The 16,611-nt window shown below is 32.7% G+C and overlaps 1 protein-coding gene across 1 annotated transcript; it reads left to right on the top strand.

Annotated features, from left to right (window-relative positions):
- The first annotated feature begins 2,743 nt into the window (after window positions 1-2,743).
- On the top strand, window positions 2,744-8,864 carry LOC142610885 (synaptotagmin-2-like). The gene is made up of 12 exons (XM_075782861.1): window positions 2,744-3,430; window positions 4,234-4,332; window positions 4,431-4,481; window positions 4,583-4,706; window positions 5,252-5,370; window positions 5,523-5,624; window positions 6,110-6,184; window positions 6,314-6,390; window positions 6,516-6,762; window positions 7,055-7,405; window positions 8,050-8,181; window positions 8,551-8,864. The coding sequence occupies exons 1-12, from the start codon at window positions 3,320-3,322 to the stop codon at window positions 8,680-8,682; spliced, it is 1,620 nt and encodes a 539-aa protein (XP_075638976.1). The 5' UTR covers window positions 2,744-3,319; the 3' UTR covers window positions 8,683-8,864.
- The last annotated feature ends 7,747 nt before the right edge of the window (window positions 8,865-16,611 follow it).

The following is a 16,611-nucleotide window of genomic DNA, read 5'->3' as shown; positions in this document are numbered from 1 at the left end:
GATGTTTATATTATTTTATTGTGTTGAAAGCTAAAATAGATCCACTGCTGCAGCATGTTTTGTAAAGTGAGTAGGTAAAATAGATAAAGTAACTTTTTGTGGAACTAAAAAGTTAAATTTTTAGCTCTACTGCTGTGGATGCTCTTAGGCTCAAAGTATAAATTTGATAGGATTTGAGGTTCACACCTTTTTTTTTTTTTTTTGAGAAATAATTACAACATGCTGCTAACCCTGCAACTTAAACCTTTTTTTCTCCTAACCCTTAAGCACATTGTACATGGAGAAGTGTTAATTCAGCTACAAAGCCTTTGACTGAGGTTCACACCTTAAGTACTTATTTGCTAATTAAATTTGATTCAACTTTGTATTTAAATTACTAAATCATATCTATAAAAAAAAAAACCTAAGTTTCTGTTACTTTAAAGTAAGTGCGTTTCTTTTCTTTATTTGTTGTTTAATTTAAAATTAAATTTAGATAAAAGTGCAAAAGTGTTAGTTAATACTTAATTTTAGATAAAACTTTTTTTTTAATAGATGTCCAAATTAGTTTAACTTGACTTGATTAGACTTGCACAACTCAACTCATGGTAAATGAGAGTGTTTGGGTCCTTTGGGATGAGTTTAGATTTTTCAAATATAAATGGGATGGGTATCGAGTGATATTTTTTAAAATTTAAGATGGTATGAGTTTTAGAAAAACCATTTTTTATCCAAAAGCTGACAAATTGTCATTCTACTCCTACATTAAGTTTGTGACAAATCAAATTTTCGGTTAATATTTTCCATTAAAACCATGTGATGTACACAACTACACATTGCTTTTGTCCTGCTATTAACATGTTATTATCAACTTCAAAAAAAAGAAAAAAGAAGGGGTGCATATTATGCAATTAAATTTGAAAAAAGCTTTATTTTTTTTTTAAAGCAATAGCACTCAATACTGGCAACATAATACCCTTTTTTGTTTTCTTTACAATGAACATTGTGGGGGCTGTGGACTTTGTCCCCAATAGTTCAAAACTTTGTGTTCATTTAAGATGGGCTGAAATTTTCTGCTTATTTACAATTTTAACTTATTTTTATAACTGTTTATAGGTTTTATTTTATTTTTTGATATTATTTATAAATTTTATTATACTATTCAAAACATTTTTCAACTTATTTCTCTACATTTTTCAAGGGTCCCATTGTCATGTACATGACTGCGTTACATTCCAATGTACTTTTTGAAGCTCAGCTTTTCAAATTAGATTCAAATCAAATAATTTGGAAAGTTTAGTTAAAGGAAGAGTATCCCAATTCCCAACGTGCTTTTTCTTGCTTATGTTATACTCTTTGCAAGGGCTGGCATAGTCTTCCTCTTTCAAATAAGACGATAAACCCAATAAAATGAGCAATTATTATTTTTAAATGAACAATAAAACTAACAAATTTAACCCTTCTTCTCTCAGAGACAAGAGGATAATACACTGCTATCATTATGTCTGTAGACTTGTCACATGGCACATGACGGATGGCAAATCCTTTATAAACCAGACAAAAGAAAGGAAACAAAGGAAAAGGAAAGCAACAAGCCAACAACCAAAAGTTCCAACACTAATCAAAAGCCATAAAGCCAAAATACAAAACCAATCATTTTCTTTCCTTTTTTTCTATATCTTTTTTAAAAAAATATATATTTGGTCTCAAACTTTTCTTAATTACTTTTTTTTTTAATTTAAGAAAAATATATCTTAATCTTTGGCTAGACTATATACTCTACGTGCATGAAACCGCTTAGAAATTCCATAAAGGGGTAGTAGAGTGGAAACAACTTCAGACATTTGAATTTATGGCATGTTAAGTTTATTAAATTTACCATTTTTTTAAGAAGAAAACCTGAAATATTATTAAAAATAAAAATCAATCATAATTTGCTAAGAGTACATTATTGAGATGTGGAGGAACATCATTTATCCACATAAATAAATTCTTGGAGACTTGAACTCCAGCTCTTGTCTCCCACATCTTACACCCTACAAGCATTTATATTTGTGGAGTAACCATTGCACCAAAGGTGTACGGTGATTTTTTTTTAGAGATAATTACAATATGCTATTAATTCCGCAGCTCGAACCCTTTCTCCCCTAGATCTCCAAGAACTTTGTACATTAGGAGATATCAATTTAGCTACAAGGTATAACTTCTTCTTACTTTTTTTTAATCAAAACTTTTCATAATTACTAATATCACGTATTGATTAAACACATATCATAAAAAGTTAAGAGAAGTCCATACAGAGGTGATATTTCATGCATCATACTTCTATCTTTCTTTTCTTTTTTTCTTTTTTTTTTGAGAAAGTACTTCTATCACCTAAGACAAAATGTCAACAAAAAAATTGTATGAAGTATAAAATAAAAATAAATTTTTTTTATGAAAGAAAAAAAAACTTATTAATATCTCGGGTAACAAAAAAAAAATAATTATCATTATAAATGGAGTGAACAAAATATGATTAAAAAAACTAACTTTCACTTTTTAATTTAGGGTCATGTTAGCAAATGTCTTTAAAACAATTGTTAATAAACTATAATAGAAAAATTTTGAGATTACTTTTAAGAAAAATATAAAAAATTACTAAAAATATTTATTGTTTTTTTTTTTTAAGAAAATGTTTCTAAAACATTTTCCTTTAATTTATGTATTAAAAAAAGAAACATTACTCCTATATCCTAGTCCTAACGGGACAGCTTTAGCTGGAGCCTGGAGTGGGCACAGTAGACGGTCCCTATTCTACTGTAAAATAAATGAGACACATTGACGAGTCACACACGCACGGGCCACGGTTCAGCCACTTAAAAACGTTACCGACAGAACACGACCGTCACGCTATGCTCTGCCTTGGCTGCAAAAATTTCCTTTTCAAAGTCGTTGTGTTGTGAGTGAATCCAACGGTCGTTGAACGCTATAAAGATAGGCCACAAGAATAAATGCTCTCTCTCCATTATTATTATTGCAGTTTCTGATAAGATTTTACTAGATACACTTCAATTTTTTTCCAACTACACACATGTTTTTTTTCTTTTTCCTTCTCTTTTTGCACCTAACTCCACAATGTGATTTGAACAAAGTACAAGAAAGAAATTTTTAGTCGTTCTTCAGTTTTCTTTTTAATGCCATCTGGGTTTTGTTTTTAGTGTTGTGATATACATATAGCAAAGTAAACAGAGCAGAGTCTCTTTTTACTCTTTTTCTGGGTTCTTTTTTGTTGTATCCTGTTCAAGTTTGGGAAAGAGTGAATTGGCGAGATTTGGGGTGGTGTGAGAGTGGGATTGAGATGGGTATTTTTAGTACTATACTGGGTGTTTGGGGTTTTGGAGTGGGAGCTTCAATTGGGGTTGTGATTGGTTACTACATGTTCATCTACTTCCAGCCCTCTGATGTCAAGGTCAGTCTCTCTCTCTCTCTCTCGTTATACCTTGTAATTTTTTATTTTGATTTCAATTTTTGGCTTTCCATTGGTTCTGTTTGTTTGAATTGTCTTCTTTGTATATTTCCATGTTTGAATTACAATGAATGTTTTGCTGATTTGGTTGAGAAAAGTTTGTATAGTTTTGGTCCATGATAGTGTCATTTATCCCAAAAAATCTGAGTAAATAAGTCATGAACAACAAGAACATGCGGAGGTGCCAATGAGCTCTAGGTCATTTAGCACTTCTTTTTCCAACAATTATAGGATAAAGGGTGAGATTGTGGGTTTAACTGTTTAAGGATGCTTGTGTACCTTGTCAATAGTTTTTTTGAAAGAACAAGAATAAGCTGTGGCTACTTTTGTAAGATAGTGGTGTGCTTGCTTTACAAATTAGTACCTATTGACTATTCAGGAACTGGATAATCTTAATCTGGTCGGGAATACTGTGCAGTGTATGCATATTGATGTTACATTTCGACGTGCCGTGTTTTACAATAGTTTGGAGTACTGTATAATTCAAATTGAACATCCTTAGATTCTCTCACGGTATATATTGTATCAAATTCAGTTTATCTTAATGAGGATCTAGCTTTGTAATTTTAGTTGCTGTGACAAATTTTAGTATAAATAATTTTGTACTCTCTTTTTCACACGATGGACATGTTACTCACTAAACACGATAGTTAGGGGGAAAAAAAAAAGGGAAGAGGAATTTGATTTGTTATCCTATTAAACCTACTTAAGTTGATGGAAATTTTTCATTTGTCGTGCACGTTCAGGATCCTGTGGTTCGTCCTTTGGTTGAGCTAGACACAAAAGGCTTGCAGAGTTTGCTTCCAGAGATTCCCCTGTGGGTTAAAAATCCAGACTATGATCGTGTATGTTATTCTTTAGTACCCCCTTTTCATTCAGTTTTTTATTTTGGCTGGCTAAGTGCAATATGCAGCTTTGAATTACCTTTTTCTTGTGGGTGAAGGTTGATTGGCTTAACAGATTTATCGAAAAGATGTGGCCTTTTCTGGACAAGGTATGCATACCTCTAATGATTTAAATTTATTCCTCTTTGGATATATCATTTTGGCTAATTTTTCCTTTTTGTATTGACTATTGATGATTCAACATTTCTAGGCAATATGCAAGACTGCGAGAAGTATAGCAAAGCCTATTATTGCTGAGCAAATTCCAAAATACAAAATTGACTCTGTTGAATTTGAGACACTGACCTTGGGCTCCCTACCACCGACCTTTTCAGGTTGAACTGCTCTCTCTCTCTCTCTCTCTCTCTCTCATACACGCGCATGCGCAAATGACACAGATTCTGTACAATATATGTAATATAATCTGAGGACTATCATTTCCTTGATTCTATAGTATGTTTTCAGACATTTAATTTTATTTTTTCATCAAGTTAGGTAAGAAATGAAAATCATACTGGGTTGGGGAATGGGGGGGGGGGGGGAAGGGGTTTCGGAAGATGAAATGTGAAAGTATTGAACTACTGTATAATAGGTTCTCATGTAAACCACTCAGTTTCATGTATACTTGTGTTTCTTAATTGGACTTCTGAGTTTTGTTACTTTACCCCCCACCCCCTATAGGTCTGATACTTTAAACAAACATATGTCTGGGTTGTACCGTGTCCAGTTATTAGTATCATTATTCTTGTCTTTGTTGTAGTGCACCTTCTTATTCTCCATTTCTCTCCCCCGACCCCCCCCCCACCACCGACCCCGACCCCCCTTCTTATTATACGTGCTTATAGATAGAATTCTCATCCTTGGTTCTGTTATATGCCAGGAATGAAAGTTTATACCACTGATGATAAGGAACTGATAATGGAACCATTGGTCAAGTGGGCAGGGAATCCTAACATCACTATTGCGGTTAAGGCATTTGGGTTGAAAGCCACAGTTCAGGTATTTGGTTGAACAACTGTTGGTGCAGAGAGAGAAACTATTATTTGTCAAAGTTTGCTACATGGTCTCTTTGTCTCCACACACACATACGATAAGATTGTTTCTGAACTCATGTTTCCTAATAGATTTCTGATTTCTTGAGAATGTTTTAGGTTGTTGATCTGCAAGTGTTTGCTTGTCCCCGTATCACCCTGAAGCCCTTGGTTCCAACCTTCCCGTGTTTTGCCAAAGTATATGTGTCTCTCATGGAGAAGGTGTGTGGTAATTTTTTAATATCTCAATGATAGTTTTGCAGAAAAATTGTCTTTGTTGCTACATATGCTTCACTTTGGCTGTGCCTACACTTCAGTGCTGATTATGTTCAAATCTTCATGAGAAGATTTCTGGCTTAGAAAATTTTTATATCTCCTTTCTTTGTTTCAAAAACTCAAATTTTCTTTATTCTTCATTTGGGCAGAATCCCCAGAGTCAATATGCAGTTAGACCTAGTTTGGATTGAGGGAGAAGTAGGGGGAGTTGGTTGGAAATTAGGCTAATTTCGGACCAACTCTACTCTACTCCCCCTCATTCCCCTCAATCCAAACTGACCATTAAAGTAGCTATAAAACACTCTGTCTGTCTCCCTTTCCTTTTACTCTTTTTTATTTTTAATTTTATTTTATTATCTGATTATATATATATATATATATATATATATAAAATTTTTTTGCTTTGGTCATTTTTTGTCTGATTTCTTCAGCCACATGTTGACTTTGGACTAAAACTGCTTGGAGCTGATGCTATGGCCATTCCTGGACTTTATAGGTTTGTCCAGGTAAAACTATTTAAGAGCAGAATGAAATGACTGAATTTTCAAGGAACATCTAATTGTGTTTGCTCCACTATACTTAGTTATATTTTGGTATTATCCTGTTTCATTCCTGAATACACCTTTTACTTCCAGGAGCTTATTAAAGATCAAGTTGCAAAAATGTATCTATGGCCCAAAGCCCTAGAGATACCGATATTGGATCCAACAAAGTAAGTCTGTCATTCTATTCTACCTATCTTTAAGTGACAGTGCCATGCCTTGAACTAAGTCTCTTGTTCAAGTAATAATGTCAAGTGTTTTGTTAGGACTTGCTAATGTTACTTAATTTTGGCAGAGCCATGATAAGACCTGTCGGGATTCTCCACGTGAAGATCCTAAGGGCCATAAAGCTTAAAAGGAAAGATTTTGTGGGGTCATCAGATCCTTATGTGAAATTCAAGCTCACTGAGGACAAGCTTCCTTCGAAGAAAACAACCGTCAAACATAACCACTTGAACCCTGAATGGAATGAGGAATTTAATATGGCTGTTAAGGACCCAGAATCTCAAGCCTTAGAGCTAACGGTTTATGATTGGGAACAGGTATTTTTCTTTGGGTTTGTGTTTGAAAAAATCTTGGAATTCAAGGTCACCATCACCTGTAGTAGCTCCCTACTTGGATATGCAGAAAATTGTGCATTCATTATTCTCTAGGCCCCATCTTTGTTGACAACTTCTGGTTTTCACTTACTACCACCATCAGCATAATAAAAGTATAAAACTAGGAAACCAGCCCTTGGTTGACTTATATAGGTCTCCATGTTACCCACTCATGACCATTAGTTGTATTTCTTATATTTTTCAATGTGTTCAAATTGTGCTTCTTTCTACGTAGATTGGAAACCACGACAAGATGGGTATGAATGTCATTCCACTGAAAGAGCTTACACCGGAGGAGCCTAAAGTTATGACTCTTGATCTTAAAAAAAACATGGACCCAAATGATGTTCAAAATGAAAAGTCTCGTGGGCAGATTGTTGTGGAAGTGTTGTATAAACCTTTTAAGGATGATGAAATACCAGTTGATGTTCAAGATTCAAATGAGCTGGAAAAGGCTCCTGAAGGAACCCCTGCTAGTGGCGGTTTGCTTGTGGTTATCATTCATGAAGCTCAGGATGTGGAAGGAAAGCACCATACAAACCCATATGTCCGGTTACTTTTCAGGGGGGAGGAGAAAAAAACCAAGGTATATTGTTGTTATTAGTTTGATTATTACTATTTTTTATTGTTTTTATTGTTTTTGGACATAGGTGGGGTGGTATGTTCTTACTTTTTGAGCTTGTCTGAGCATAGTACCAAAAAGAAAGCATAGGTTGTTTTTGTATAGATAGATCGCCATCTCCTTGAAGCAGCTCTATCTTAAACTCAACCCCCACACGCACCCCCGCCCCCACAACCCCCCCCCCCCCAAAAAAAAAAAAAAACTGAATCATTTTTGTGAATACTTTTATGTGAAAAAATATCTGTTGATGCTGTTCAGTGGACGATTTAAAATTTTTTATGTGGATATCAGTCCACTATAATGTCATCTGGGAAGATCAGACCATGCAATCGGTCTTCATATAAGATTCCTATGGAATGTTGGTCTAATTAGGTAGCAGGAGCTCTCATTGTCTGGTAGCCTGTTCAAAGCAATGAAGTTATTTCCTTTTAAGATATGGCATCCTGTTCATTTACTATGGGTTGCCTCCAGCCAAGTCTGAAAATGCCTAGATGCCTTTGTTTTTATATTTAGTCCTTACCCAAGTCCTTTCCTAGCATTTTCATGTGTTTGGTCTTTTTTTTTAATACCTCCCAATAGCTATTGACAACTGCACGTTATTGACACAGCATGTGAAGAAAAATAGAGATCCTAGATGGGAAGAGGAGTTCCAGTTTATGTTGGAGGAACCACCCACCAATGACAGGCTTCATTTGGAAGTAGTTAGTGCCTCCTCGAGGATGGGCATCCTGCATCCCAAGGTACACATTGTATCCATTATACATCATCTTAGTACCAGTTTTAAGATGACAAGTAAAGTCTGCTTTCTTGGGGGTACAATACATAAATTGAAATAATGATGTTTATAGTACTAAAATGAGTTTTTGCATTTTCCTTGCCATGCAAATATTAGTTATTTTTAGAAAATTATAATGTTAGTGATTTTGATTATAACAAGTGCAAGAAATTTGCTCACAGAAATATTGAGTGGAAAATTATAATAAAACGAAATGAAAAAAAATAGAATTTTCCTTGGAATAATGATTAGTGAAGAAAAAGTTCACTCATAATTGCAATTTTTGTAGTTCAGGTTTTTCTTCTTATATTTGTGTTCTTTCCTTTCCCATCAGGAAACTCTGGGTTATGTGGATATTTATCTATCTGATGTTGTTAGCAACAAAAGAATTAATGAGAAGTACAATCTCATTGACTCAAAGAACGGACGGATTCAAATTGAGCTGCAATGGAGAACTTCATCTTGATGGTAATGCTTTGTGACCAGGGTAGCAATTCCTCGGGGAAAACATCCTTGTTTTCTTTGTTTCAAACGAAGTGTTGTTCTTATATTCACAGTAAAGGTTTATATATGCTTCAAAAGCTGACTTTGTATATAACCTGAAGAACTAAAAACAATAAATCCTAGCTTCAAGATTGCCAAGACCTACTCTGTGTTTTTACTACTAGAATAATAGCTGATTCAGTGTCGGGTCAGCTGTGACTAGTTCGATAGCTGATTCAATGTTTGGATTTTTTTCGATTTTGAGAACAAAGATATAAAAACCACAATGATGCTAATCAGAATTCCCTATCTCCTGTTTTTATAAACTAGTCTTGAACGTGCTTATTTATTTAAAAGAAATATGCCAAAATATATTGTTAGCCCCTAAAGTTTACCGGCTTAAACGAGTGATTTTAGTTGATACAAGTCCAATTTTTAATGAAGTGGTCTATCTGTAATACATAATGGCTTTATTGAACCCAAACCCAAAGTTGAGCTAGGATTTGACATCCCTCAATTTGAGCCCTAAGCAACTAGGGTCTGAAATCTCTAGCAGAACCTTCATACAAGGGCTAATTATATTCATTGCCTCAGGCTGCACCAGAAACGTAACAAGTGATATTAACTTGGCATTAAATTTTTTCTAGCAGAGACATCTTGTATATACCACCATGAACGATCATACAATAGTTGCAAATCCATGAAAGAATTTGCAACCATTGAGTACTCATCTGTGGCATCTTTAAGGAGCGTAAGAAGTAAATACGTAATGCCTAGCATAAGCTTCAATAACAGCACACCGTCGGTATTCATTCTTGCATAGGACAAGTCAGGATCAATATCTATCTGTAACTCTTTTGCTTGACTGATAAACAAGCAGTTCATTGCATAGGACACAAGGCTATCGAATAACGTATTGTTCCAACAATTAGATGGCAGTTCCAAGAGCTCGAGTTCTCGATCATTGAAGAGAGATCTTCTTACCTAAAGTTACTATGCTCTCATAGGCAAACCAGGTTGTTTTTAATTATTATATCTTCTTGTAGGGCTGACCAGGTCTGTATCTCAGCTTCAATCTGTGGACATCACAAAACTTCTTCATTGGGGTTATTTGAGATTTCAAACCGTAGTTGCCTAGGGTGAAATCTGGGGAATGTGAAATCTGGGCCCAAATTCGGTTTAGATTAGGTAATTTTTTTAAAATTTAATTTAATTTAATTTTAAAAGTAAAAAAAGAAAAAAGAAAAAAGATGCTACATTGCTACATCATTAAAAAAAAAGGTTAGTCTTATTGATCCGTTAGTTTTTTTTTTTTTTTTAAATGATGAGTAACACACAAAGAAAAGGGAATGGAGTTCTAATATATTAATCCATTAGTTATATATACATAAAAACCAATGGAATTAGATTGAACGACAAATAGAGCTCGTAATTTAAACTTTAGGACTCAAATTTCTTATTTGAAACATCAAGGATTAAAGTGCTGAATGTGTAAATTTTAGAAACCAACATTTTATTTTGGCTAAAGAAATAATTTTGGAAAAAAGAAGAATAATATGGCAGTATAAATTTTAATACCAGTTTGTTGCAATTTGGCATTGACAAAAGCGAATTTTAGCCAAACAATAAATTAAAAAACATGCATATGACAACAATATTTAAAATGATCCTTTTTTAGCAAGTATTTTTTTTGTCTTGTAAATGGATTTTTTGTTTTCTATTTAGAGAGGGGGGCTTCAAGTTTTTCTACCATCATATCTTCATCCACAAGCAACATTAATCATGTAATAGATTGGAGAACATATTTGGAAGAAACAATTGTTCTTTCTTGTTTTTTAAATTGTACCACATAACACACACAAGTAGCTCTCCCCCACCCACAAACTCTTTCAACCCAAGCCTTAAGAATTGCCCTTGCATTTGACAAGTGGAAGTCATGCTCACAACAAATAGCCCAAAATTCTCCAAATCACGAGAATAAAAGGCCCAATTTCTCATAGATGGCAAGAAAGAAAAGACCCCCACAAAGATGTGACCTTTCCCAGCCTTGCACTCTAGTTTTTGCCTAAAGACAGACGAGAATAATCCATCACCCTCGTCATCATTGCAAGACTTACACATTTGGACATTGAAAGTCGAACTTGCAATTGTCTTGGTCAATCATTCATCGACGTTTCTCGATTCCCAAAAGATTATTAAGCCTATTGGGTACTGGCTTCTGGGCTTTACTTAATCCAGTAAAGCAGACCATTATTGCGGTTTCTATGTAGCTTTTTCTGTGCAGTGGCCTCAATACTCCAGCTCAGGTTCCAAAAGCCTATGAGGGCTTTGCAGCGCGAGACTACAGCTTGAGCAGGGCACCAAGGTGATGTCAATGGATTTGGATACCCTGCATTACTGCAGCATGCAATAACGCCGTAACGTACGGTGGAGAAGTAATTTTTTTTTTTTATTAAAAATTTTGGAGAAAGTTGTCAATCAACCATTTGTTCCGACCAAAAGAAAAATTAAAATTATTTTACTATTTAGTTTATTTTTTTTACTATTTATGGTCCACTGAATTTTTTGATAATATTTATGGGTCTGTTGTACTATTTCAACTGACTTTTACATTTATCTATATTACTTTTAGCAATAAATTTTCAATTTCAGTAAAATAAGTAATATCCAAATAGACCACAACTAAATTGTTTTATTATTTTTCTATAAAATGTTTCTAAAAATAGTTATTAAATCAATACTCTTTAAGGGGTATTCGCTAACATTTCTCAAAAAAATAATCTAAATTTTGGAAATAAAAATAATTTTTTAATTCTCAATCTCAACAATTAAATGATGAATACAGTTATAGGGTGTTATCAGGGTATCTATTAATTATTCATTTTAGAAAAAATTTTATAAAAATTTGAAAATTTTGTCAAAAAAATCAGTTGCCTTTTTATTTTTCTATAAAAAGTTTCCTAAAATGTTTTGTTAATAGATACTCTAAAGACATTTGTTAGTAAAAAAAAAATTCTTAAATAATTATTGTACAGTGCAAAGTTGTCAAAATCGGGATCCTACTTAAGATTGTGAGAGGTAGTTGGTATCGCAGATCGTAGGATCGAATCGTGAATCGTAAGATCCTATATTATTTGAGAAAAGAAAAAACAAAAAATACACATTGGTATGTTAAATAATCACATAAATTATATATTTATTGGTATAATTACCATACATCACTACATCCATCTGTAAGCATCATTTAAATAGTCCAAAAATCTCAAAATGTGACACTTTATTGAGATTTTTTTTATTTGAGTCCAATGGACACTCTCTCTACATTAGAGTGGAAAAACTTGGCTTATTGAGATTTTATTTTTCATTTAGGTCCAATTGAGCCTTCTGTCAAGTTAAAGAAGATTACAAGATACTAAGGTCATTTGGAATTGTCGGAATTGTACGATCTTACCAATCCTAAAAAAATCTGGATCGTTTTGGGCAAGTGAAATCGTTAAATTGTAGGATCGTAAGTTCTAAATCGAAATTTTGATAACCATGGTACGAAATTTTGATAACCATGGTACAGTTTAATATCACGAATCTCAATCTAATGTCAGTAATGCACATTGTTGGATTGGGTCAAGTGATTTTTTCAATTGACCTAGTCTTACTGGATTGAGAAATTCGAAACTAAACCCAACTCTTCACAAGTATACAAGTCATATGCCTTGGGTTGGGTTGATGGAATAAGCTTAAATTTCATCACTTGTAAAGAAATCGAATTATGAATTCAAACCGCAAATATTTGATAGGTCAACGATAAAGGAAAGTAGGGCATATCAGAGTAAAGATGAGGTGAAGCTATCAGATCAGAAGCAAGAGCAGGGAATAAAGCCATAAGCACAGAGCAGTAAAAACGATAGTGTTTTTGTATTAGAGTTTTGTATATACGGCATGTAGTTTAATTGTTAAATAGAAGCTCTTAAGTGTTGACACGTGAGACAGTCTATTATTACTGTAGCTAACACGTGTGAAGTTGGTTTCAAGTCTGTTAGTTCTGTTTAGGTAGTTACTGAGTGTTCACACTTGTATATATATTCAGTTTGTACTCATTGATGCTTATTAATAAAACTACAGCTTTTTTTTTCCATCTCTTTGATTTCGTGATAGGGCGAGAATCAAAATTTGAACCACAAATATGAGATGCAACGAACAATATCATTACCATTAGACATTCAATTATTAGTTGAAACCCCCTCTTTCCTTTTTCTCCAAATTAGTCAAAGCTGTTAAAAGATAAAATGGTTTGATTTCTTTACAAAAGATGAAATTTAAGCCTATTCCATCAATCCAACATAATGCATATGGCTTGTATTCTTGTGAAGAGTATACAAGATATTCATATTCTGATTGAAAGAATACAGGTTGTGAAGTTGACTTGATAATTGATATAGTAATTATGTGGTGGAGTTGGCTCCTTGCATTATTGTCTAAATAATTGAATGATGTTGGACAAACTGCTATAATTTTTAATTCCAGTATTATAATCGATAAGTAGTAGAATATAAATTTCAGTGAACCCGACTGATTAAAATAGTCTTCATACACAATCAATGTCTGAGATACAGGAAGCATTACCATTGTACTCGGGCGTAGCTATGTGTAATTGGGGGGGAGGGGGGAGGGGGGGTGGCGCAATTTTGAAATTTTAAAAATATATATATATATATAATTATTTTAATGTTTCAAAATTTAGTCTACAAAAATAAGAGTTGCTCCCCAAATATTTGATTTAGTCCAATGATGCTCTTAAAAAAAAAAATTGTCTAATAATTATAGAGACATAACATTATTTTTCACAATTCTATTTTTTATTATAAAATATGCTATTATATCTGTTAAATATTTGATAAAGTTTGGCACCAAACATATTTGAATTCATATATTTTTCAACCAGTTATGTAGCAATTAACAAGTCATTGACTCATTAAAAAAATAATGTCACTAAAACTACACATGAAATGTCCCTTTAGTTACTATATAATGGGTTAGGGCAAGATAATTTCAAATATGTTTGAAACCTAACTTATTCCTCCAAGTTTTAGATCATTCATGTTTTTGAAAATTTCATTAGTTCAATTGAAAGATTTTTTTAATTTCTTTAGTATAAAATTTGATCATTTGCATCGAAAATGAAATTTTTTAAGAATTTCACTATAAAAATAGTAAAAATGAATTTATTTTATGAAAGATCGTCACCAAACATAATTTTGATTGAAATTACTAAGTTCTTTTTGTTGCTGTTTGGTATGTGTATATATATAACTAATCAAATAAAAAAGTGTGTGTATATAATAAAAAGTATGTGTATTTGCATGAGGGGTTGTCTTGATAAATATATTAGAGTTGCAACTTAGTCCCCCAAACCAAGATTCTGGCTCCGCCCCTGATTGTACTTTAAGAGGCAATGCCAATGAATGCTTACTGTTTAATATTTGTTTACCTCCTAGCACTACAAAACAAGTACACTTAAAAAGCATTATTAATCAATGGATCTCCTGCTTTCTCTGGATATGGAGATTGGAGAGCTAGAGAGCATCCTAAATCTCAACTATCTAAATAGGTTTTTGTTGCTGCAAAAGTAGCTATCTTTATTCTTCAAATCACCCACTTAGATTCTCATAAATCTCTAATAGCCACTGATACTTTCCACAAGAATATGAATTTGTTCTCTACCCTAGTGGGATTGACATCGAATAGATGCTCGTGTCTTTGTACCCAAACTTATGCGGCTCTCTAATTATCCGCAGTAATATACTTAAGAACAATGTAGCATTTCCCCTCCACTTAATGCCTTTCAACTCTTGCATAAAAGAGGACCATAAAACCTAAAAGCCACTTTCTTACAAAGATGCAAAGGAATACTAATTTAAAAGCAAAGTCCACGAGCGGACTCATTGGAGTCTTCATTCTCAAGAATTGTTCTTTAAACATACAATGTATGGATAATTCTAATCCAGTAAATAAGTATCTAATTTCACAATTTACTTATTTGTGTGATTATTAGTTTTGGACGCTTTCTATTCACTGTTGATTATATAAACCTACCATTTTTCACTAATTATTTACAATGACATGAGTTAACAAGTTGTGAAAATTAATGTGAAAATAGCAGTGTCCTTGCCAGTGTTACACTAATCTACGGTAAGAAGGCCTTGGGTGTATAGGCCTTAAATTGAACCGGGGCACCAGTGGATAGGAAACTAGTGGGGCAGGTAATCAGACTGGAATGGTCGTTTAAGCCGTTTGATTATGGGGGCCACTACTGGAACGATCAGGATTGGTCAGAGAGAGTTATAGAAAAGGAACAAAAGGAGTGGACTTTCAGCTCAAAGCCAAAGTTGAGTTCAGAGGGGAAATATGTCTGTATGGGAAAAGACACTGACAGACTTTGCAACTGGGACCAAGCAAAAAGACCACAAATCTCCATTCGTTTTTCTCAGTTCTATTCTAAAACCAAAAAGGACAGCATCCACATTGATTTTGATAACTTCCAAAGCCATATAAAAACGACATCGTTTTTTATTTTACACTATCCTATAATGTAGATCTTTTCCTATCAAAAGAAAGAAAAAAAAAAAAGGGCGAAATTTGAAGTATAGCCACGTCATACGTAGAATAGATACAACTGGTGCCTGGAGGACCTGACCCTTAAGAGCAGAAGAGACAGCAACATCATCACGCCCACTGTGGCCCTGTCATTCAAACTTACAGATCACGCCGTCAAAAACACACCTTTCAATTGTGTACTATCACTTATCAACTCCGACCTCAATCTTCCGTTTACATTAACGATTTACTTTTCTATCTCTTTTTTTTAGCTAACTTTTTAATGTTAAATTGATTTGGAGTAATTTTTAAATATTTTAGTATGAAAAATTATGTTTCATCAGTGAAATTTATTTATTAAATTTATAGTGGAGTTTATCGTGAATATAAAAAAAATAAATATTATTTTATGATATTTTAAAAATACTTAAAATTTGTCCTTAATTGATGAGTGTATCAATATATTAGATAATGTTGAAATGGATGAGTTTTTTTTTGAATTGCACATCACTTAATTAATTAAATATTTGTTTATTTTCTTTGTTATTTTTTGATGTGATAAGATCTAATAAATTCCTATTTTAGCATGCATCCGCTCACTTGTTAATAAAAACTTTTTTGAGAATCGAATTATAAAAACTTAATTTATAACAATCGAATTATAAAACACAAAAAATAAAACGTACTTTTACTTATAAACATAAGAATATTATATAGATAAATTAATATGTTTTAATTATTTTACATGGTTGGCTTTAAAAAAAAAAAAAAAACCCCTTAGACAAACCCTATAAATACCCATATTTAATTCTTGCAAAAACATGAAAAAAATTCAAAACACATTCTACAAAATTAATTATATTTCTGTTATCTTAACCTTTGAAGGAGGTTTGACCAATTACACTAGTTAGTCTTTCATATAATAAATAGGTTCTCTCTATTCTTGCAAACTTAGTTGAGATCTCACTAGTGAGTGTGACTTTTCTCCGTCAATATTTGTTTTTTACACAAGTTATTTATTTATTTTAAAAAAATATTTGCATTGAAACAAACAAGTGCTATATATAATTTTTCTTAAAACCAATTCCAAGAAATCACCCTCATGTACGGGTGACAAAAAACAATTCAAATTATCATCATAAAGAATTTCAATTATGTAGTTTATTTATATTTATTATACATATACTATAAGTTTTTAAAAACTATACATAAATTCTTGAGATTTTAAGGTAAAGAAAACATCTAAAAAGATAAATAAAAAAATTTCATTCAATTTCAAATTTACAACGAAAAGTTTTGTAACTTAATTGATAGATATCAA

This window comes from Castanea sativa, chromosome 1 (assembly GCF_040712315.1).
Source record: "Castanea sativa cultivar Marrone di Chiusa Pesio chromosome 1, ASM4071231v1".
Classification (NCBI taxonomy): domain Eukaryota; kingdom Viridiplantae; phylum Streptophyta; class Magnoliopsida; order Fagales; family Fagaceae; genus Castanea; species Castanea sativa.
The sequence above is the reverse complement of the archived record's forward strand: the minus strand, read 5'-3'. Positions and strand labels throughout refer to the sequence as shown.

What these genes read in the sequence shown, in the direction of transcription:
- LOC142610885 (XM_075782861.1), top strand. Translation starts at nt 3,320, where the DNA reads ATGGGTATTTTTAGTACTATACTGGGTGTTTGGGGTTTTGGAGTGGGA. An exon ending in TCCAGCCCTCTGATGTCAAG is followed by an intron (nt 3,431 to 4,233) that starts GTCAGTCTCTCT and finishes GTGCACGTTCAG; the next exon opens with GATCCTGTGGTTCGTCCTTT. An exon ending in GGGAGGAGAAAAAAACCAAG is followed by an intron (nt 7,406 to 8,049) that starts GTATATTGTTGT and finishes TTATTGACACAG; the next exon opens with CATGTGAAGAAAAATAGAGA.